The 21678-nt window shown below is 38.2% G+C and overlaps 2 protein-coding genes, 2 non-coding genes and 3 pseudogenes across 4 annotated transcripts; 2 read left to right on the top strand and 5 right to left on the bottom strand.

Annotated features, from left to right (window-relative positions):
- Window positions 1-417: 417 nt before the first annotated feature.
- LOC109127363 (putative F-box/FBD/LRR-repeat protein At1g22000 pseudogene) lies at window positions 418-1985 on the bottom strand (annotated as a pseudogene).
- A 2016-nt stretch (window positions 1986-4001) lies between these two features.
- Window positions 4002-5223, bottom strand: LOC147934620 (putative FBD-associated F-box protein At1g05080 pseudogene; annotated as a pseudogene).
- A 4471-nt stretch (window positions 5224-9694) lies between these two features.
- On the top strand, window positions 9695-10703 carry LOC147934619 (uncharacterized). The gene is made up of 3 exons (XM_087472705.1): window positions 9695-10342; window positions 10436-10592; window positions 10675-10703. Exons 1-3 carry the CDS (start codon window positions 9695-9697, stop codon window positions 10701-10703), a joined length of 834 nt encoding a protein of 277 aa, XP_087328831.1.
- A 400-nt stretch (window positions 10704-11103) lies between these two features.
- On the bottom strand, window positions 11104-11787 carry LOC147934618 (uncharacterized). Its single transcript, XM_087472704.1, has one exon. The coding sequence runs from the start codon at window positions 11785-11787 to the stop codon at window positions 11104-11106; it is 684 nt and encodes a 227-aa protein (XP_087328830.1).
- Window positions 11788-17653: 5866 nt separating this feature from the next.
- On the bottom strand, window positions 17654-17725 carry TRNAD-AUC (transfer RNA aspartic acid (anticodon AUC)). Its single transcript has one exon. It is a non-coding gene; the product is annotated as a tRNA-Asp (tRNA).
- A 165-nt stretch (window positions 17726-17890) lies between these two features.
- Window positions 17891-21008, top strand: LOC147934616 (uncharacterized; annotated as a pseudogene).
- LOC147934617 (small nucleolar RNA R71) lies at window positions 18440-18546 on the bottom strand. Its single transcript, XR_015573346.1, has one exon. It is a non-coding gene; the product is annotated as a small nucleolar RNA R71 (small nucleolar RNA).
- Window positions 21009-21678: the final 670 nt, after the last annotated feature.

Below are 21678 nucleotides of genomic sequence, written 5' to 3'. Positions count from 1 at the left end.
TTTAATTGTTTTTGAAATATTATTTACTTTTAATAAGAAAATATGTTATAAAAATAGTAATTAAATATTTTTCGGATTTTAATAGTTGGTCTTTAAGTCTTTCATTTTTAAAAACTAATAGAAATAAATATTATCGTATATTTCATTGGCATATTGATGTAAATAATAATAAGAAATAAGACTATATTATTAAAAAGTCGTGCGACACGTCAGCTTTTTATGTGAGAATGCTTCTTTATTAATATACAGGAGATATACAAGGGATTACCAATCTATAATCCTCTATTAAACTTAGAATGAAAGCAACATGAATTATTAGTACAGAAATAAAAATCCCAACAACTTAATATAGATTTTACACCCCAGACGCCTCAAACAATGAGGTTCATTATCTCCAACTTTAAATATCAAGAGCCCTCAAACTCTAAAGTCCAATTGAGTATAGAAGAGAAGCTGAGATGTTGTTGAAATCCTATACATGAATTTTAACTCCTTCATGATCATCTTTTTATTCCATTTCCATGTTGATTTCAAGGAGATTCCAACTCTCTTCAAACACTTGGAGTTGGCAAGGATGTATCTTATTATTTGTTTCTCTTCCCTTGTTCCTCCATACTCTTTCCACTCAAAGATCTCGAGTTTTGTTGACAAGCATAGAGGTACATCATCCGGTTGCTTGTACGAAAGTTGAAAATATTCACTCTTGAGAAATCCCTGTGAAGCAAACAACATGATCAAGTAATGTAATTAACATGGTTTGCTAATTTTGAAGTACGTTTGTACTGCCCTTTTTGTTAATGCATGTGCAGTCACAAACCTGGTCAATGACGAGAACTTTTAGTTCAGGAGAATTTTGAAGCAAAGACACTAATGGCTCGAACCAATCTAAATTAAAAGAACATATTTTACACTCTATAAGCTGTGAGAAGTTAATTGCGTGACAACACGCAACCTGCAATGAACACACACAACATGTATACATAAGTCAAAAGCTGGTGGAAATGTGATCATAATTTAAATAAAACTGAGGTGAAAAGTACCGTCTCAACGCTTAGAGATATATCGAGATATCTGACCGAGGAAAGAGATTTCATAAATTTGTCATCGGGATAACTACAAAAGTAGATACGTGTTTTATCAAGGCGAGGGTTGTTCTCAATCGAGCATGAGTTTGTCGAAATATCTGCGATGGTGAATTCCTTTAAAATTGTTGAATCTATGACCAAAGATCCTTCACTACATCTTCTTCACCAAGTACTTTTCGTTCCGAATTATAATAATCAAAGGTCACTAAAGATGGCACTTTTACACTAAACTTTGTCACGTTGTCTTGGCTATGTCGCACCACATACAAATATATGAGAATAGGACAACTCGATAAGAGCCTAACAACAGAATCTTCATCTTTGTATACCACAGAGACAAGATAAAGCGTTTGAGGGATGGGAGGCATACCGGAGATGAAACGTCTACATAAACCTTGTTGGAAAGACGGAGAGCCACAAGCGTATCACATGTATAAAGGCTTTTAGGCAAGCTAGTAGGTTTGGCGGACCACATGAGATCGAACCCTAATTTACGAACCCTGCGATCAACCGCACTTGCAATCCACTTTCCCACGTTAGCATCAATAGGACAATGTGGACCGAGTTCTATATCTAAACGTTCTAATCGATGTGCCTTGTGGAGTCGTAATGACTCGTTAAGAAACCAGCAGATAGACCGTGGTCGCTTACTTTTCCGAAATAAACGGCCAAGTAAACCGCCAAGAGATTTTGTTTTAGTGGCACCATCGTCCATATAGTTCGCCATCATTTCGATAAAATCATCGTGGCCACTGCATCCTTTGTTGGAACCAATGACAAGATCCTCACAAGCAAATCGTCTGGCAATGCACTGATCCTATCTTCAACTCCATTTCTCGGACAGCTTATGGTTCTTTGCTTCACAAATTGTTCCGGACTGTTTTTTGAGTTTCGTAGCATCTTTTTCTCAATGCACATGAGTGTTTTTTTTTTATTATTCTTCTCTTTTCTTATGTATACATATTAGACGGTTCGTATGATCCTTTTATGATTCTCTATTTCTATGTTTCATTGTATTTACCTTTCTTAATAAATAAAATATGTTTGATTATTGTGCTTCCATTATTCTTGGTTCCAATTTTCCATTTACACAATATTTTGTTAATAGTAATATATGATATGCTCAAATTAAACCTTAGAGGTACTCTTTCAAATTAAGAGATCACTGCAGTACTTAGGGGTCGAATTCCACAAGTACTCTAGACTACTCAATAAATTATAGAGTTTTCATATTACGCTAAACAAGTTGATTTAAATAAAGAAAAGCAATGCAAAATATTAAATAAAAGCTGTGAAAATTCAAGGATCAAAAAGCTAGGTCTAGAGAATTTCTCAGGAAATTATGGAATATCAAATCAATAAATTAATTAGGATTCAAGCAATTAAAAATAAGATCTAGAACTCTAAACTCTTTTATAAAATAAATCAGTTCTTAGTGCAAATATTATCTAAATTTAAAACCAGAAAATTCAAATCTCTTTGTAAAATTCTAGGTTAAAAATCAGCTTTAAAAACAGGTTTAGATTGTTACAAAATTACTAAATCAAATCTCTTTGCAAGAAGTAATTTTGCTCATCAAAAGGTTTTATCAGGAAAATCAATTATATTCTCATATCAATTTATTTTCCTAAGGTATTAACTCTAGGTGATCAATCAAGAATTAATATGAGGAACAACATATGATGAAGATCTAAAAAGATAATGAATCCTAAATAAACAGATCTAAATCATAAAATCCCTGTAAAAAACCCTGAACCTAACAAGCAAACTACTCAGACATATTCAATGAAACACAAATCATCTTTCTGAATAATAACCAATAGATATTAAAAAGTAAAAGGAGTTCATGAATTCTTCTCTCAAAGGAGTTCAGATCTCTCTCCCAGAAGCTCTCAATATCTCTCAATATCTCTCAGGGTTGCAGAAAATAAAACTTGCTAAAGTAAAACTTCCAAGATTACTAAAACCCAAAAACACTATATATATATGTCCTAAAACACGTCCAGGAACTAATGATGCAAATATGGAAAACCTTGGGGCAGATTTGTAAAATTTCCAAAACTTGAGTCTTCTCGTGTCGGGGTACTGGGGTGTCGACCGACACCAAAGGTGGTGTCGATCGACACCACTACTTCTGATTTGACTTCGAATTGATTTCATCCGGTTAAATGCTCCAAAACGATCCAAATTGCTTCATTCTGCTCCATCCGTACCAAAATCCTATAAAACCTATTAAGACTCAAAAACATAAATAATATGATATATCAATATCTCTGCAAAATGTGAGGATATAGGATTGGTTGTACCTTGTGTAGTGTAGCGGATTCTTCTTTATCAAATACACATTTTTTATACCATATATATACAATTTTCATATCCTATCTGGACTCATAGTTACCTGGCTCTAAAAGTATACAAGGGGGGTAGTAACCGAGTAAGTGCGCAAGTATAGGAAGATGACTAATATAATAGAGGTCATTTTGCATACATCCTCCTAATTTTGATAGGATCGAGAATTCTGATCATGAAGAAGAAAAGATGACTGATTATATAGAAAGGTCTTTGGTTGAAGCTGTGTCAAGAGCTTCAGGGAACAGTCCAAGAATGCAACTAGCACAAATTATTAGGAGAACAATGCATGCATGTGTATCATATACCAAAGCCAATTCAAATTTTATGACTAGAATTAAAAGGATCCCATAATAAACTTATCCAAAGAGCAAAGTAGTAAAAAAAAAATGAAGAACTAAAACATTTACCCAAAAAATAACAAAGACATTGGAGTAGATTGACTAACCAGAAACAATGAACTTATGATCATCTTAGTGTTCAGATACCTTGAATAACCAGAAATAATAGATTGACTAACTAATGGCATATATGATCTTTGATATATATATATATAAGATTAATTAGTCAGTTCTTCTCAACGTTGGCCACAAACTCCAATTGAGTAGAGAAGAGAAGATGAGATGTTGATGAAACCCTATACATGGATTTTAACTCCTTCATTATCTTATTTTTAATCCAATTCCATGTTGGTTTCAGAGTTAAACACTTGGAGTTGGCAAGAATGTATCTTAATATTTGTTTCTCTTCCTTTGTTCCTCCATATTCTTTCCACTCAAAGATCTCGAGTTTGGTTGACAAGCATAGAGGTACATCATCTGGTTGCTTGAACGAATGTGGAAAATCTTCACTTTTAAGAAAACCCTGTGAAGCAAACAACATCAAGTAATGTAATTAACATAATAACATGTTTGCTAATTTTGAAGTTTTGCTGCCTTTTTGTTAATGCATGGTGCAGGCACAAACCTGGTCGATGAGAAGAACCTTCAGTTTTGGAGACTTTTGAAGCAAAGACACTAATGGCTCAAACCAATTTAATATAGGAGGTATTTTACACTCTAGCTATAAGTTGGGAGAAGTTAACCGTGTGACAACACGGAACCTGCAATGAACACAATGGTTCAGATACGTTAAAGTCACTAAAGATGGCACTTTAACACTAAACTTTGTCACATTGTCTGGGTCATGTCGCTCCACATGCAAATAATTGAGAATAGGACAACTCGATAAGAGCCCAACAAGAGAATCTTCATCTTTGAGGGATGGGAGGCATACGGGAGAATGAACATCTACAAAAACCTTGTTGGAAAGACGGAGATACACAAGCGTATCACATGTATATAGGCTTTTAGGCAAGCTAATAGGCTCTGCGGACCACATAAGATGCAAAAATAGTTCACGAACCCTACGTTTAACCGCATTTTCTAACCAGTTTACCACATTAGCATCAGTAGGACAATATGGACCGTCGACCGAGTGCTATATCCAAAGTTTCTAATCGTGCTTTGTGTAGTTTCAATGACTCGTTAAGAAACCACCAAATAGACTGTGGTCGTCGCTCACTTTCACCAAGTAAACGGCAAAGAAATCTTTTTTTGTGAGTAACATTATTGCTCTCTACCTACTTGAGTCGTGGCACCATCGTCCAGATAGATTGCCATCGTTTTGACAAAATCATGGTAGCCACCGCATCCTTTGTTGGAACCAGTAACGAAATCCGCACGAGCAAATCGTCAGGCAATCCACTGATCCTATCTTCACCACCTCCTCCGTAGTTTCTCCATAGCATATGGCTCTTTTCTTTACAAATTGTCGGGCACTAGATACTGATTTTTGTCCCAACCATATCGAGCCGAGTATAATCAAAACCCGTCCTAACATCTTTTGTCCCAATGAAAGTTACTCCAATACTTTAGAGTTTTATTATTTTTTTTGCGTGTGTTAGACCGTCTAACTTAGACGGTTGGTATGATTCTCTTTCTCTCTGTTTCATTTAATTTACCTTTCTTGTTTTTATTTTTCCATTTTAAGTTATTAAATGCGTTAATAATCCTTGTAGACGAGATTAATTGTACATATGTGGGCTTTCTAAACTTAAATATTAGCGCTCCATCTTCCAAAACCCCCAACATCTCAAATCTTTTGTTCTTAGTAAAGGATTACCAATCTATGATGGACCCCAATAATGTGTTGCACATAATCTAAAAAATCTGTAACTCTGTCTCCATCTCAGCTTGTCTCTGATCTGACCGATCGAGGATCAAATTTCGCTATCCTCGACCAAGGTACTTCCTGTCATCTTTGTCTCTCTCTTTTTCTTTTCTTCATGATTTTAAGGCTAGCTCTACTACCATAAAAATGCATGGTAAAGCTCGTGAATCTTTCTCTTGGGGTTTACGGAACTTGGAATATGTCTATATATCATCAACATTACCAAGCCAAACAAATCTCATGGATTAGGATCTGCAAAAGTAAGAATATGATTGGCTAAACCAGTGACACCTTTCTAAGTCTCAATCCCCCCATCACCAATATAAGAACAAAGATAAGGGTTCGTACTTTTCTTGTCCTCATTTTTTTCCTTCATTTTTTAATCTGAGATGCTTAACACTGACGTCACCACGTCAGAACTTGTGAGAGCTTACAATATTGTAAGCAGACTATATGTGGTTTTGCACTTTCACTTTTATGTTTAATATACACCGAAGAGGCATCCATATATACCAATAATTGCGAAGAAACTTTTGCTGATCTAAGCGAAGCTAGAGCTGCGCCATGATGTTATTGGCTCTAAGAAATATGAGGGAGGGTAAACGCTATGGTGAATTAGCTACTGTATGATACTATCTCCAAAAGAGCTAATATTCAATACAACGTCCTATTCATAGAGCTCACTTCAATTATCACCACATTACTTAATGTATAGTTCCAATATAGCTCTGTTGAAGGAGTTTTGCCTGTTAATTACTTTGATAGTTGCTGTAAAGTACTTGATATGCAGACTGAAGCTTTTTTTTTTTTTTTTTTTTTTGGAAATTTAATCTAGATATGGTGTGATTGATATATGCGAACTATTATTTTGATTTTTTTCCCCCGGCGATTAATAATATTCGAGAGAAAGACGCGGTAACAAAACTGCTGCAAACTTGGTTACCCTTTGTGACGATATTGCTTGTGTGATTAAAGAGTATGTAGAATCGGATCCATTCAAGTAGGGAACTTAAAGATATGTGTGACGGAGGAACCTGGTTTGCATGTTGAGAACCAGGTTTCTGATCGTGAATAAGAGGTGATAATTGATACAGAGAAACGATTACATTGATTTTCTGCATCTCGCTGGGAAAAAGCAGAAATCTGTCATTCAACCAATGTCTTAGGACTCTGAAGTTGTGTAGTTTGGGTGTTTTGTTTCTTCCATTGAGTCAAAGAATCACAAAGAAGTTTTGGTAGATGAGTTATGGATAGCTGCAATGCAGGAAGAGCTTGAACAGTTTGCTCGCAGTGATGTATGGGAACTAACAAGGAGACCGAATGATGTTAATGTTGTAGGGACTAAGTGGATGTTTAAAAACAAGAGCGATGGAAATGGGTGCATTGTGAGAAATAAAGCTCGTCTAGTTGCTCAAGGATATTCACAAGTAGAAGGGGTTGACTTTGATGAGACTTTTACACCAGTTGTAAGGTTGGAGTCTATTCACTTCTTGTTTGGGATGGCATGCGATTTGAAGTTCACATTGGATGAGATGGATGTCAAGAGTGCATTTCTCAATGGAATTCTTCATAAAGAAGTTTATGTGGAGCAACCCAAGGGTTTCGAGGACCCCTAGTATCCACATCATGTATACAAACTAAAGAAAGCCCTGTATGGACTCAAGCAAGCACCTAGAGCTTGGTATGAAAGACTGACGACGTTTCTTATATATCAAGGATATGTTCGTAGAGGTGTGGACAAGACTCTATTTGTTCTCAGTCTCAACAAAGACATGATGTTTGTGCAAATATACGTGGATGACATTCTCTTTGGATCAAATCGTCAGCAACTTTTGGATCAGTTTGTGAGGAATATGACCGATGAGTTTGAAATGAGCATGTGTGGTGAACTAACCTACTTCTTGGGCTTGCAGGTACAACAATCAGCTGATGGGATTTTTGTTTCTTAAAGTACATATGCAAGAATTTTGGTGACAAGATTCGGTCTCACAACCAGTAAGAAGGCTAAAATATCTATGGGTGGAAATGACAAGCTCTCAGAGGATGAAACTGGAGAGGATGTTGATGAGAAGATGTATCGAGGGATGATTGACAACCTCCAGTACTTGACAGCAAGCCGACCAGACATCTGTTTGGCTGTTGGTGTGTGTGCAAATATCAAGTAAGGCCTAAAAAATCTCATCTCCTGGCTGTGAAGAAAACCATCAAGTACATCAAAGGCACAATAGAACTTGGCATCTATTATACCAAGGATACAACCATCAGTTTAACAGGCTACTGTGATGCAGACTGAGCGGGTTCTGTAGACAATTGCAGGAGCACTAGTGGTGGATGTTTCTTCATGGGAAATAATCTGATATCATGGCACAATAAGAAGTAGAACAGTGTATCCCTGTCAACTGCTGAGGCGGAGTACATTGCTATAGGAAGCTGCTGCACTCAACTAATGAGGATGAAACAGATGGCTGTTGATTATGGTATTGCTTCTGACTCTATCTTTCTTCATTGTGATAATCAAAGTGCAATTAACATTTTAAAGAATCATGTTCAACACTCACGAACCAAACACATAGATATTAGACATCATTTCATTCGTGAATTAGTTGAGGCGAAACTGATTGAGATTGATCATGTAAGCACTGAATTTTAGCTAGCTGATTTATTTACCAAGCTATTGGACTTTAACAGATTTACAAATCTGAGAAAGTCCATTGGGATCTGTGAAATCTAATCCTTTGTTTTAGTGGTGCTGATTGGATGATAGGGACACACACCAGATCAGACCATGGAAATCCTAGGATACATAAAAGATCAGTATGTTGCTTTGTGCTTAAAGACTGTGTGGTAAATAGCTGCATATCATGCCGATCCATGCCTCTTGTAAAATGTTGTCATGTCATTAGGAGGTCAAAGAGCCGAGGAGAGACAGGGACTCACAACTCCATCAAAAGATTAAACAAGATTCAGTGATTGAGAAGTCAATGATATCACTGAATCACAAAGATATATGGACCTCAAAGTGGCGCTTGAGAAAACAAAGTCATGTGGAACATGAGAGATGTGTGTATACAAAAAAAAAATCAAAAAAAAAAAAAATGGTTCTCGACCTCCTCAAAGGATTTTCCAGCTGCCTATGCATGTTTGGATGGCATAAAAGGATTGAAAGCATGACAGTGTGAAGGTCTAACCACCATTGTCGACTGCTATTTTTTTTGACAATTCAGACAGTTGTGGTAGTGTTTGGTGTGAGTCCTGAAGAGAAAGTTGGCACTTCTTACAAAAGAGGAATTTCCAGGTATTCAATTCCATCAACAATATGATTCATGTGTCAATCTCCTTTTGGGTCCCTAAACGAAATTCTCTGTGTTGTCTGAATCATCTAATCAATGAGCTGGAATAATTTAAGTGATTGCTCTACTCGAGCTCGTGATTAAGCATTGTTGCACTAAGCTGTTTGCAAGTGGCTGTAGGTCAATATGGGCTTCTCTTCGTGGTGTATCTCAGGCCCATCCTGGCCCGTTACACGGAATATATAAGAGGATCGAGGCCTATCACATCATCTAAAAATTCGAACAGTCCATTGAACGGTCATCGTTTTCCCCTTCTTGATCTTATTTTTTTTTATTTCACTGTCAATATGTGCTAACCGTGTTGTAGAGATGAAATCTATTCTGAGTGGACTACAGCGACTCGTGCAACCACGGTAAGACATCACTCCAGTGGAACATCAATTGTCTGGTGGTGGATCAACCTCTTCAGATATAACTTCGACGACTCCTTCGTGTACTACCATGGTTCTCTACAACCCCGATGGGTTGGAAACTGAGGAGATTCCTGAGCACTTTACCACTGCATCCTCACGTGTCGGTCCAATTGTCCCGGTGTCCGATCCGCCTCAGTCCCCTGCTGCATGCGACTCCTCCTCTGCCTCTCCACAATAGAAGCAGGGCATAATCAGTTCTTCCGTGGTTGAGGTCTCCGACTCTGATCCATCGGTTGAGATCCCAGGACCAAGCATGTCCTCTCGCCTTCACAAGCGACAATCGGAAATGGTTGCCTCGGGAGCCCTTGCCAAGCGATCGTGTACTGCCAGGGATTCAAACAAGTCTCGAGTTGGTGGTCCAGTCCTTACCCTGTTTGACCGAAAGTGGTTTATCTCTACTGAGGCAGCACGTAGGTATGTTTCCTTTTCTGCTCGCACCCTGGCCCCAGAAACGAGTGCTGTCTTTGGTGATGATGGGACATTCAAGTCCCTGATTAGGAGGTCTGGGTTGCTTAAGATCGTGACAGGAGTAGGACCCTATGTTGCTGATGTGGTTTACGAATTTTGGGCCAATCTCCCAACTTTTAAGGTGGACACTGAGTCGGTTGATGTACTCGTGCGTGACTGGGTGTATGACTTCTCGCCTGCACGAATCAATGAACTGTTTGGTCTCAGATCGGTGAATCTTCGTGAGCAACGCCAACGCACTGCTGCAATATTGGAGGAGGATTTAGCTCTGTTCATGTCTGATGGTAAGGTCAAGCAATGGAAACAGTGGATCCCTGCAGTGGTTCGGAATCCAGTCATCAAGGAGCTGCACAAGCTGTGTTGCAGCAACTGGTCCCCGACTGCCAACAACGGGTACATCTCAACCGGTCGAGCTATGGTCATATATATGATCATGCATCAAATACCGTTCGATTTTGGCAGGATGGTCTATGACCAGATTCTCCAACTTGGTTTGCAAGCTCAGTCCATGTTTTGGTTTCCGTTTCCCAGTCTGATCTATCAACTACTCCAAACTTAGCATCCGGTGGTACTTGATCGCCAACCGCCTCCGCGCAAAACTGCTGCAAAGACAACACTGCCTGAACTGGTTCACCATGCTCCTAAGGCTGATTCAGGGGCTGATCGTAAAGCCATGCGTCTGGCTATCAAGATCTTGCAGGATGCTCTCGCAGCAGGTAAGTTTATCTTTCTTCTTTCGGACTCAGCTCTTTGTTTATTATCTCAATTGTGTGTTTTGACTCATTTTTGCCAAACAAGCAAGGGGAGATGGTGGACTCGGAGTCTGATGAATGAAGGGGTTGTTAGTTTGTAGGGGAGCTTAGAGCATCATTAGTGGAGAACCCATCATAAGTTACTCTTGACTTAATTAATTATATAATTAATACTAAATTAACTAAAGCAACCCTAAGAGAATTTTAACAAAATTATCCCTCCACTAGAGAACCTATAAAAGGTTGCTCAGTTTTTAAAATAATAATTTTTTAATTTGTGTTTATAAATTATCAAACTTTAATAATCAAAAATGACAAAACAATTATTAAAATTTTTATATTACATAAAACTTTTGAATATTAAACATATTTTACAAACTTTGGAATATTAAACATATTTTACAAAATTCGGAATAGTAAACATATCTTACAAAATTAAAATATTAAACATATTATATAAAATTCGGAACAAGATTTATTGTTGGGTTGCACCAAATTTTTGCCATATATGCTCAATCAAGTCTTTCTTCAAACGATCATGCATTTGGGGATCATGAACGTCATTTCGATTGCCCATCAAATTGTTTAGATTTGTTGACATATTTGTAGAAAATGCTAAATCGACATGAGAAGTTCCGCTTCCTTCTCCGTGATGGAACTCTGATGGATAGTAGAAATTGTAGTCATGTCTTTCGTCTTGGACTATCATGTTATGCAAAATGATACATGCTCTTATTATTTTCCCTATTTTTCCTTTATCCCAAAAAAGCGCGAGATTCTTCACGATTGCAAAACGAGCTTGCAAGACTCCAAATGCATGCTCTACATCTTTCCGGCATGCTTCTTGACATTGAGCAAAGTGTTTTGCTTTATGGCCATGTGGAAGTGTAATTGATTGGATGAAAGTTGCCGATTTGGGATAGATACCGTCAGTGAGGTAGTACACCATTTTGTATTGCCGTCCATTGACAACATATGTAACTCTCAGAGCTCGGCCCTCTAGGATATCATCAAACACCGGTGAGCGGTCCAAAACATTTATATCATTTAACGTACCTGGTGGTCCAAAAATGCGTGCCAAATCCATAAATCTTGTGATGCCACAACCTCTAGTATGATTGCCAGTTTTCCAGATCCACGTGAATATTGTCCTTTCCATGCAGTTGGACAATTCTTCCACTCCCAATGCATACAATCTATGCTCCCTACTATTTCAGGGAAACCGCGATGTTCTCCAATATTCAGTAATCGTTGGAGGTCTTCCGCTGTCGGTCGTCTGAGATACTCGTCTCCAAAAAGATTTATAACCCCCTCTACAAATTTTCAAGGCATTTGTAAGCGGTTGTTTCAGCTAGTCGTAAATATTCATCCACCGCATCTGCCGCACATCCGTATGCCATCATACGGATAGCTGCTGTGCATTTTTGAAGTGCTGAAAGACCGAGCCGTCCAGTAGCATCTCGTCTTTGTCTGAAGTATGAGACTCCATTCTCAATAGTACTAACAATATGAATGAACAATGGTTTGTTCATTCTATTGCGACGGCGGAACATATCTTGAATGTAAGTCGGATTCTCACTAAAATAATCATTCCATAATCGAGTGTGGCCTTCTTCGCGGTTTCTATTAATGTGCACCCTTCGGACTATAGGAGCTGTTGGTACTTCTGGATGAGAGTAGTTGTATTGGATCTCCTCTACCATTTCATCAACTTCCTCCTCTACCATTTCATCAATTTCTTCATCAATTTTTTCATCAGAACTCCAATTAGACATTTTTGTACTAAGGTTTATTTTGTAATGGAAATGAGTTTGTAATGAAGATGTTTTTTTGTAACAAAACACGATATGAAAATAAGAGAAAATAGATGAGAAGAATCAGAAGAGAAGAAACGGATGAGAAGCAAATGCAGTTGTGAAAACTTTGTCCAATATATAGACTTACAAAAGACACACAACCAAACAAAACATTCACGGGTTAACCAAACAAAACATTCACGGGCTGGAGAAGTCATGACTGTCCTTGCAAAGGGCAAAAGCCATACAACCCTTACAAAGGGCAAAAGCCATACAACCCTTACAAAAGGGCAAAAGACATACAAGAGTTACAAAAGGGCAAAAGCCGACACACAACCAAACAAAACATTCAAAAGCCGACACAAATACAAACAAAACATTCAAACTTGTTAACATTCAAACATCTTCCATTCACTTCACATCAAGAGTTGTTTCCCTTCTTGTGACACCAACACAACTACATATGATGACCCGAAACCTGAAAAAAAAGAAAAAGACAACAAAAGTGAGTAACACAAGAGTTAAAACACAACAAGTGAATCTAAGAAACAAGTTTCACAAGTCTAAAACACAACAAGTTTAATTTTCAAAAATTATGTTGCAACACAACAAGAGTTAAACCTAGATGTGTGTACACATTTGGTCAAGGAGCTTGTCCCTAAGTATAACTTCAGCGGGTGTTAATCAGGCTGTCTAGCAATCTCATTTTGGCATGTCTCTCTTTAGCTGCTTGTTCTTGATCCTTCATTGCTATGATCCGGTCTAACCTTTTTACCGAACCATCCTCCACATCAGTAATCACTTCCGGTTTCTTCCCTTTTTTCTTAGCAGCTTTAACCCCCAGAGGCCTCACATCAGCTCCATCATTGGTTGAACTCGATGAGTATGTTCCGTCTGAAGCAAGCTTGGTCCTCTTGTTACTACATTCCTCAGTCATCCATTTCTGATCATGCTTCAAATCCCTCCAGCAATGCTCTAAAATAAATGGCTTATTAATGTCGTTCTTATAAATCTCATGCGCCATAGTCATCACATCGTCTTCTGATTCTCCACTCTTCTTTCTAGTACTAGCTTGTGTGTAACATCCAACAAACTTGTTAACTTGATGATTTATTTTGTTCCACCTGGCCTTACATTGACTATCCCCTCGACAGTTTGAACCGGATGCTCCACCATTTGATTTGTGGTAGTTTGCGACCCTCTTCCAGAAGCTACCAAACCGCTGCTCATTACTCACTATAGGATCTTTTCTTGTGTTTAACCAAGCGCTTATGAGGTGGATATCCTCTTCTGTAGTCCACCTCTTCCTACTTACTCTACCTCCATCTTCTTCATGGTCATCTTGCGTAACCTCTATACAGTCTTGAGAATCTGATTGGGTGCTAAGATTAACCGGTTGAGAAGAGAATAGATGACTAGTGTGGATAGACTGAGAAGAGAAAGGAGGGCTAAATTGGATAGACTGAGAAGAGAAGGGAGGTCAAAATTGAGTAGGCTGAGTAGAGAAAGGAGAGCTAAATTGGACAGGGTGAGAGGTTTGTTCGGAATTAGCAGAAGCGTTGGAATTTTTTTGAGAATTCAAAAGATCCATGAAATTTTGCGATTCACTATCAAAAGGTTTATGAGAATCCATTGATTGTGTTGTAGAGAAAAGGTTAATGGATTAGGTTAGTGTTTGTTTAAAGTTAACATTGAAGGTTTATATTGAGGTGAAGGTTTGTTTAAAGTTAATGACTGGTTTGTACAAAGGAGATATACTTTTCAGTATATCACTTTGAATAGACAACTGAAAACTTTTTCAGAAAATCTTTGTGTTCAAAAGCACATCAAAGGTGTGTTTAAAGTCAAGACTAATTTCATTTTTAATCATTTTGAGAATAAACCAGTAAATTATTTTTTTAATTAAGATTTAAATCTAATATCGCTTTCTTTTGATAAAAAAACAAACAAACGGTTTATGAAAAATTTCATACGGTTTATGAAAATTTACAGTGACATAAAAGGAACAAGTTACGGTTTATGAAAATTTTCAAACAATTGTTAGAAAAAACACATCAACAAACGGTTAACCCAAAAACATAGCCAAGCCTAACCTAAGAACAAAAATACAGTGACAAAGAAGGAGCATACCTTTTCAAGTAAGAGATTCCACTCCCAATGTCAAGTTGATGAAGACCACTCTTCACCATCAAACCCCATTGTCCGGTTGATGTAAACTCGCACAAAAAAAGACAACCATGAAGTCGTCAGCTATGAGTGAATGAGATTCCTTGGTCATCTCCTTAGCTCTTGAACGAGTGATCCTTCCCACGATATCCGGTTTCTCTGCAGCTTCTGTCTCCTTTCTGGCCACGATTATATCAGTAATACAAACCATGATCTAGTGTACCTTTAACAGATTTGATGATTCGTTTGACAATTGTTAAGTGTGACAGACGAGGACTGTATTGATATCGAGCATAAACTCCAACATTGTAGCACAAATCAGGCTTACTTGTTGTAAGATACAGTAAGCTACCGATCATCCCACGGTATAATATCTCATCCACTTTTGGACCGGCTTCATCTCTAGTGAAGATACACGATGTGCTCATAGGAGTTGTTTTGGGCTTGCTTGTCTGCATTTCAAACCGTTTCACAAGCTGTTTGGCATATGTACTCTGTGAGATAAAAATGCCTTCATTAGACTGTGTAATCTGTAGTCCTAAAAAGTAACTCAGCTCTCCACACATACTCATTTCAAACTCCTTAGTCATTTTCTTGACAAACATATCAACCAGCTCCTTTTGAGTGCTCCCAAAAACTATATCATCAACATAGATTTGCACAATCAATATTGTAGAGGAAGTTTGATAGATGAAAAGGGTTTTATAAACACTCCCTCTTACAAAGCCTTTCTATAGTAGAAACTGGGTCAAGCGCTCATACCATGCCCAAGGGGCCTGGTTGAGTCCATAGAGGGCCTTCTTAAGTTTGTAAACATAGTCAGGATGGTGTGGATCTTCAAATCCTTTTGGCTGTGAAACATACACCTCTTCTTGAAGCAACCCATTTAGAAAAGCACTCTTAACATCCATTTGATAGAGCCGAATGTCGAGCAGACAAGCCATACCATGTAACAATTGGATGGACTATAGGCGTGCAACTAGATCAAATGTCTCATCTAAGTCTACACCTTCAACTTGCGAGTATCCCTGAGCAACGAGTCTTGCTTTGTTTCGGACAATATATCCTTCATTGTCAATCTTGTTCTTAAAGATCCATTTTGTGCCAACAACATTCACATGATCAGGCTTTGGAACTAAATCCCACACATCAAGTCTTGTAAACTGCTCTAACTCCTCATGACATGCATTGTACCAGAACTCATCATCAAGAGCTGCTAAGATATTCTTTGGCTCAATTTGAGATACAAAGCAAGAGTATTGAAACAAATCAATTTGTGCTACAAAGCAGGATTGTTGAAGCATTTCCTGAAAGTTCAGTTTAAAATGTCGAGTAGTTCTTTCATCCATGTTCCCAATTACATCAGCTGCGGAGTGGTTCTTATGCACTTGTAGTTGATTTGGAACAACTAATACTTCTAATTTGCTCATCCTTTCCATTTTTGTCACATGATGCAGTTTCTTTTGTGTTCTTCTGAACATGTGGTTCTACAACTGGCATATGTTGGATCTCATGTTCTTCATCTTCGATACGAACCAGCACAGGTCTACTCCTATCATCGAATACCACATTAACAAAATCCACCACCATTCTTTTTGATATCTTGTGTTTTTGTTGGGTTTTAAGCCTTGTTTTTGCATATTTTTGTTGCATAATCTTGTCATCCTAGGTTGTTTTAGGAGCATTTGCATCTAGTGTGTTATCTTTCAGGTTCTTGGAGTAATCTCAACACATTTGGAGCATTTGGGCTTGTTTTGATGCAAAGAAGCATAGAAGAATGAAGTGGAGAAGAGGCACATGACCAGAACCACCAGCGACCATGAGCAGCGGCCAAACGGTGGCCGAGTGAAGACCATCGACCATCCAGATCGGTCAAGAGCTGGCCGATGGAGTTCAGTAAGAGGAAGATCGTTTGGAGCAGCGGCCAAGAGCAGCCATGCTTTGGGCGTGAAGAGTAGACGTGCACTGATTGTTTGGACCAGCGGCCGAGACCAGCGGCCGAGACCAGCGGCCGAGACCAGCGGCCAAAGTATGGCCGTGTGAGACCAGAGGTCAGGACCAGCGCCCAAAGCATGGCCGTGTGAGACTATCACCACACTTGTTTTAGTTTTGATCCGAGTTTGACCCGGTTTGAACTAGGTTGACCCGGCTCCCTTTTATTTTGCTATAAATACTCTAACCCTATTAAGGGGAGATTTATCTCTTGTTTAGCAGCCACTTAGGTTTCTTAAGCTTATTTACTCTTGGTTTGTTGAATGATTGAGTACTTCTAAGTTTTTAATAGCAATTTCTATTCAAATCTCCTATTCTATAATCTCTAATTATGATTTCACATAGATCAAACCTCTACCTTTGTGTGATCATAACCATGAGTGAGTAGACCTTTTAGAACTTTGGGCTAGGTAGATTAGGGAGATAGATGATTGATCTTTGATGTCTAAGGCTTTATTTATGTATTTCCTATCTTGATTAGTGTTAATAATGCTAGATAGCCTTGATCAAGCTTGATTCTAGATATTAGGATTTCCATGCCCATAAGGTGTTTGATGAAATTCCTGAACCAAATTAATCAAGAGCTTTGCATTCCTAGCCAATGGAAATTGATGATTAGGGTGCTTAGTGGTATTTAGACTTGTTTATAATGCATGCTTGCCTTGTGATTGCCTTTGGAAATTGTTGATTATCACTTGATTAGCATAGGAATCTCTATCATGGAAATGGATTGATTTGCATAAGTGTTCTTAGCCATATGATTGTTCTTGCTTGTTGCTTAGACATCTAGGATTGGTTAGCTATCTCCCAAGTCAATAACCTTGCCCAAGGTTCACTTGTTTAATCTTGATTTTTAAAGCTTGTTGCTAGTTGTGTTCTGTTTCTTTGATTTTGCTTGTTTTGAATTGTCTTGTTTTATTTATTTGAATCAGTTTGTTAGTTAAGATTGTGACAAAAGAACATTTTCCTGTTTAAGAATAGATTAAGCATCTTTGTGTATTCTTAGTGAGTTGATTAATGCAAATTGTGGATTGATAATTTAATTGATAGAAAAATACTACATCAATTTGGCGCTGTTGCCGGGGATCGAACCCGGGTCACCCGCGTGATAGGCGGGAATACTTACCACTATACTACAACGACCATTAGGATTTCAACTTGATGTATTATTACATCAATTTGGCGGTGTTGCCCATTTGCATTCAATTTGACCATTAGGATTTCAACTTTGCTTGAGCCTATTCACTTACTTTACATTGTTACTTACTTGGTTTGCTTTGGTGTTTTGAATTCTCTTTTGCAAGGTGTATGAACTTGAGAAGTCAAGGCCAAGCCAATTTATTTGAACCTGTTGAAGACATTCACCGTTTTGAAAGAGAGAACTGCCGATTAGCCCGCCAAGCTATGGAGAACAACCCTCCTCCTGCTGCTGGTCATAATGGAAATGGCCAGCCCAATGATGACAGAGTTCCAAACCATATACCAAGACAAGCCCCTCTCATTGGAGCCTATGATGCACCAAATGTCAATGGACATAGAACTGGTATTAGAGCTCCACCAGTTGAGAACAATCACTTTGAGATAAAGGCCAGTCTTATCAACATGGTGCAAGGATCAAAATTTCATGGTTTGGCAATGGAAGACCCTCTTGATCACTTGGACCAATTTGATAGGTTTTGTGGGACTGTTAAGATCAATGGTATCTCTGAAGATGCCTTCAAGCTTCGCCTCTTCCCATTCTCTCTTGGTGATAAGGCTCACATTTGGGAGAAGAATCTACCTCATAACACCATCACCTCTTGGGATCAATGTAAGAAGGCTTTCCTCTTCAAATTCTTCTCCACTACGAGAACAACAAGGTTAAAAAATGAGATATCAAGCTTTGCTCAAAAGGGAATTGAGAGTTTTTGTGAAGCATGGGAAAGATTCAAGGGGTACATCTCTCAATGTCCATATCATGGTTTCTCCATGGAGTCACAGTTGAGTACACTCTATATAGGAGTTATGCCTTAGTATAGAATGCTACTTGATACAACAAGCAATGGGAACTTCTTGGGTCAAAATGCTGCACAAGGAATGTTGCTGGTTGAGAATCTTGCTCAAAGTGATGGAAACTATGGGGAGGATTATGATAGAACTCCAAGGGATTATACTGATATGAATGAGCAACACCGCAAGGAGATCAAAGCATTGAATGACAAGATGGATAAGATGATTCTTGCCAATCAAAAGCCAGTCCACTTTGTTATAGAGAGTGATGTCTATCAAGGGTATCAAGAAGGTATGGATGCTTGTGTTGAAGGACAGGAAGAGGTCAACTATGTAGGTGGCCAAGGGTATAATAAGTTCAATCCCAATTACCGTAACCACCCTAACCTCTCTTACCGCAGCACCAATGTGGAGAACCCACAAGATCAGAGTTATCCACCATAAAAACCACCTGGTTTTCCTTCCCAACCCAACTATCAGCCAAAACCTCAAGGGAATTACCAAGCCAAACCTCAAAGCTATTCCCAACCTCAACAACAAATGAATGTACCACATCCTTATCTCTCCTGTTGCCAAAGAAACTCTATTTGTGCCTCCACCATATGAACCGAGATTGCCATTTCCTGGTAGGTTTAAGAAGCAACAGGTGGACAAGTATAGAGCTATGTTTGATGCACAAATGAAAGATGTTACTATTACAATGCCTATCATAGATGCATTCTTGGTTAACCCATCATACAACAAGTTCCTCAAGGATGCAGTTTTGGAGAAGAAGAAAGCTCTACAAGGAATGATTATCTTAACTCATGAGTGCAGTGCTATTATTCAAAACAAGGTAGTAGCAAAGAATCTTGAAGATCCTGGTAGCTTCACTCACTCTTGCACATTGGGACCTCTATCTTTTAGCCATTGTTTATGTGATCTGGGGTCTAGTGTGAGCTTGATGCCTCTCTCAGTTGCCAAAGCATCACTAGGTTTCACTCACTACAAGAAGTGTATGATCACCCTTGTTCTTGTTGATAGGTCAGTTAGAACACCAGTTGGAGTGCTTGAAGATCTACCAGTGATGATTGGCCATTTTGAGATCCCAACTGACTTTGTTGTGCTTGAAATGGATGAAGAACCAAAAGATCCACTCATCTTGGGGAGACCATTTCTAAGAACTTCAGGAACAATGATTGATGTGAAAGGTGGGAAGATTCAATTGAATTTGGGCAAGGAAGCCCTGACTTTTGACATCAACAAAGTGATGAGGAAGCCTACAATTGATGGTCAAATTTTCTACATTGAGAAGATGGAAGCTTTAGGTGATGAGCTTTTGGAGGAATTGGCAATAAAAGATGAGCTCCAAAACACCTTGACAGTTAAACAAGGAGAGTTTGGTTTACTAAAGAAAGATAGTGAAGGGTATGAAAAGATTCTTGACTCTCACAAGCCTGCTAGTGATGATGGAAGCTTCCTTGAGTTGAAAGAGCAAATGGTGTGTTCAGTTGAAGTAGACTCAAATGAAGATTGGAGTGAGCTTAAAGCACCCAAGATTGAACTTAAACCACTCCCTAAGGGGCTAAGGTATGCTTTTCTAGGTAAAAACTCTACTTATCCTGTCATTATCAATGAAGAACTTAGTGAACAAGAAACTGTTACTCTTCTAGGTGAATTAAAAAAGTATAGGAGAGCTATTGGTTATTCAATTGATGATATTAAAGGCATTTATGAAACTCTTTGCATTCATAGGATTCATTTAGATGATGAATCAATGACTTCCATTGAACCACAAAGAAGGTTAAACCCTAACTTAAGAGATGTGGTGAGGAAAGAGATTCTTAAACTCTTTGATGCTGGCATCATATATCCTATATCAGATAGTACATGGGTTTCACCTGTACATGTGGTGCCAAATAAAGGAGGAGTTACAGTTATTAAGAATGATAAAAATGAGTTGATTCCTACTAGAACAATAATTGGACATCGCATGTGTATTGATTATAGGAGACTTAATGCTGCATCTAGAAAATATCACTTTCCTTTACCATTTATTGATCAAATTTTATAGAGGCTTGCTAGTCATACTCATTATTACTTTCTTGATGGTTATTCTGGTTTCTTTCAAATCCCCATACATCCCAATGATCAGGAAAAAACTACTTTCACATGTCCTTATGGTACTTTTGCTTATAGAAGGATGTCATTTGGATTGTGTAATGCTCCAGCTACTTTCCAAAGATGCATGATGTCAATTTTTTCTGATCTAATTGAGGATGTTGTGGAGGTTTTCATGGATGACTTCTCTGTCTATGGAGACTCTTTTTCTGGTTGTCTTTCTAATTTGTGCAGGGTCTTTAAGAGGTGTGAGGAAACAAATCTGGTCTTGAATTGGGAAAAGTGTCACTTCATGGTGAAAGAAGGAATTGTGTTGGTAGGCATTGAAGTTGTCTGAGAAAGGCATTGAAGTTGATAGAGCTAAGATTGATGTGATGACCAATCTAGCACCACCAAATTCAGTCAAGGGGATAAGAAGCTTTTTAGGCCATGCTGGATTCTATAGAAGGTTCATTAAAGACTTCTTAAAGATTGCTAGACCTCTTATAAGATTGTTGTGTAAGGAAGTTGAATTTGAGTTTAATGAGGAGTGTCTTCAAGCTTTCAAGAAGATAAAGGAAGAGTTGGTTAGTGCTCCAATAGTTCAAGCTCCAGATTGGAATTTGCCATTTGAAATCATGTGTGATGCTAGTGACTATGCAATTGGAGCAGTGCTTGGTCAAAGGAAAGACAAGAAGCTTCATGTTATATACTATGCAAGTAGAACCTTGGATGAAGCTCAAGTCAAGTATGCTACAACAGAAAAATAGCTCCTTGCTATTGTCTTTGCATTTGAAAAGTTCAGGTCATATTTGGTGGGTTCAAAAGTGGTTGTTCATACTGATCATGCATCATTGAGACATCTTTTAGCAAAGAAGGATGCTAAACCAAGGCTGTTGAGATGGATATTGCTACTTCAATAGTTTGATTTGGAGATTAAAGACAAGAAGGGTATTGAGAATGGAGTAGCTGATCATCTATCAAGATTAAGGATTGAGAATGAGATTCCAATCAATGATGCACTTCCT

Source organism: Camelina sativa, chromosome 11 (genome assembly GCF_030686135.1).
Source record: "Camelina sativa cultivar CO46 ecotype springtype chromosome 11, ASM3068613v1".
Classification (NCBI taxonomy): domain Eukaryota; kingdom Viridiplantae; phylum Streptophyta; class Magnoliopsida; order Brassicales; family Brassicaceae; genus Camelina; species Camelina sativa.
The sequence above is the reverse complement of the archived record's forward strand: the minus strand, read 5'-3'. Positions and strand labels throughout refer to the sequence as shown.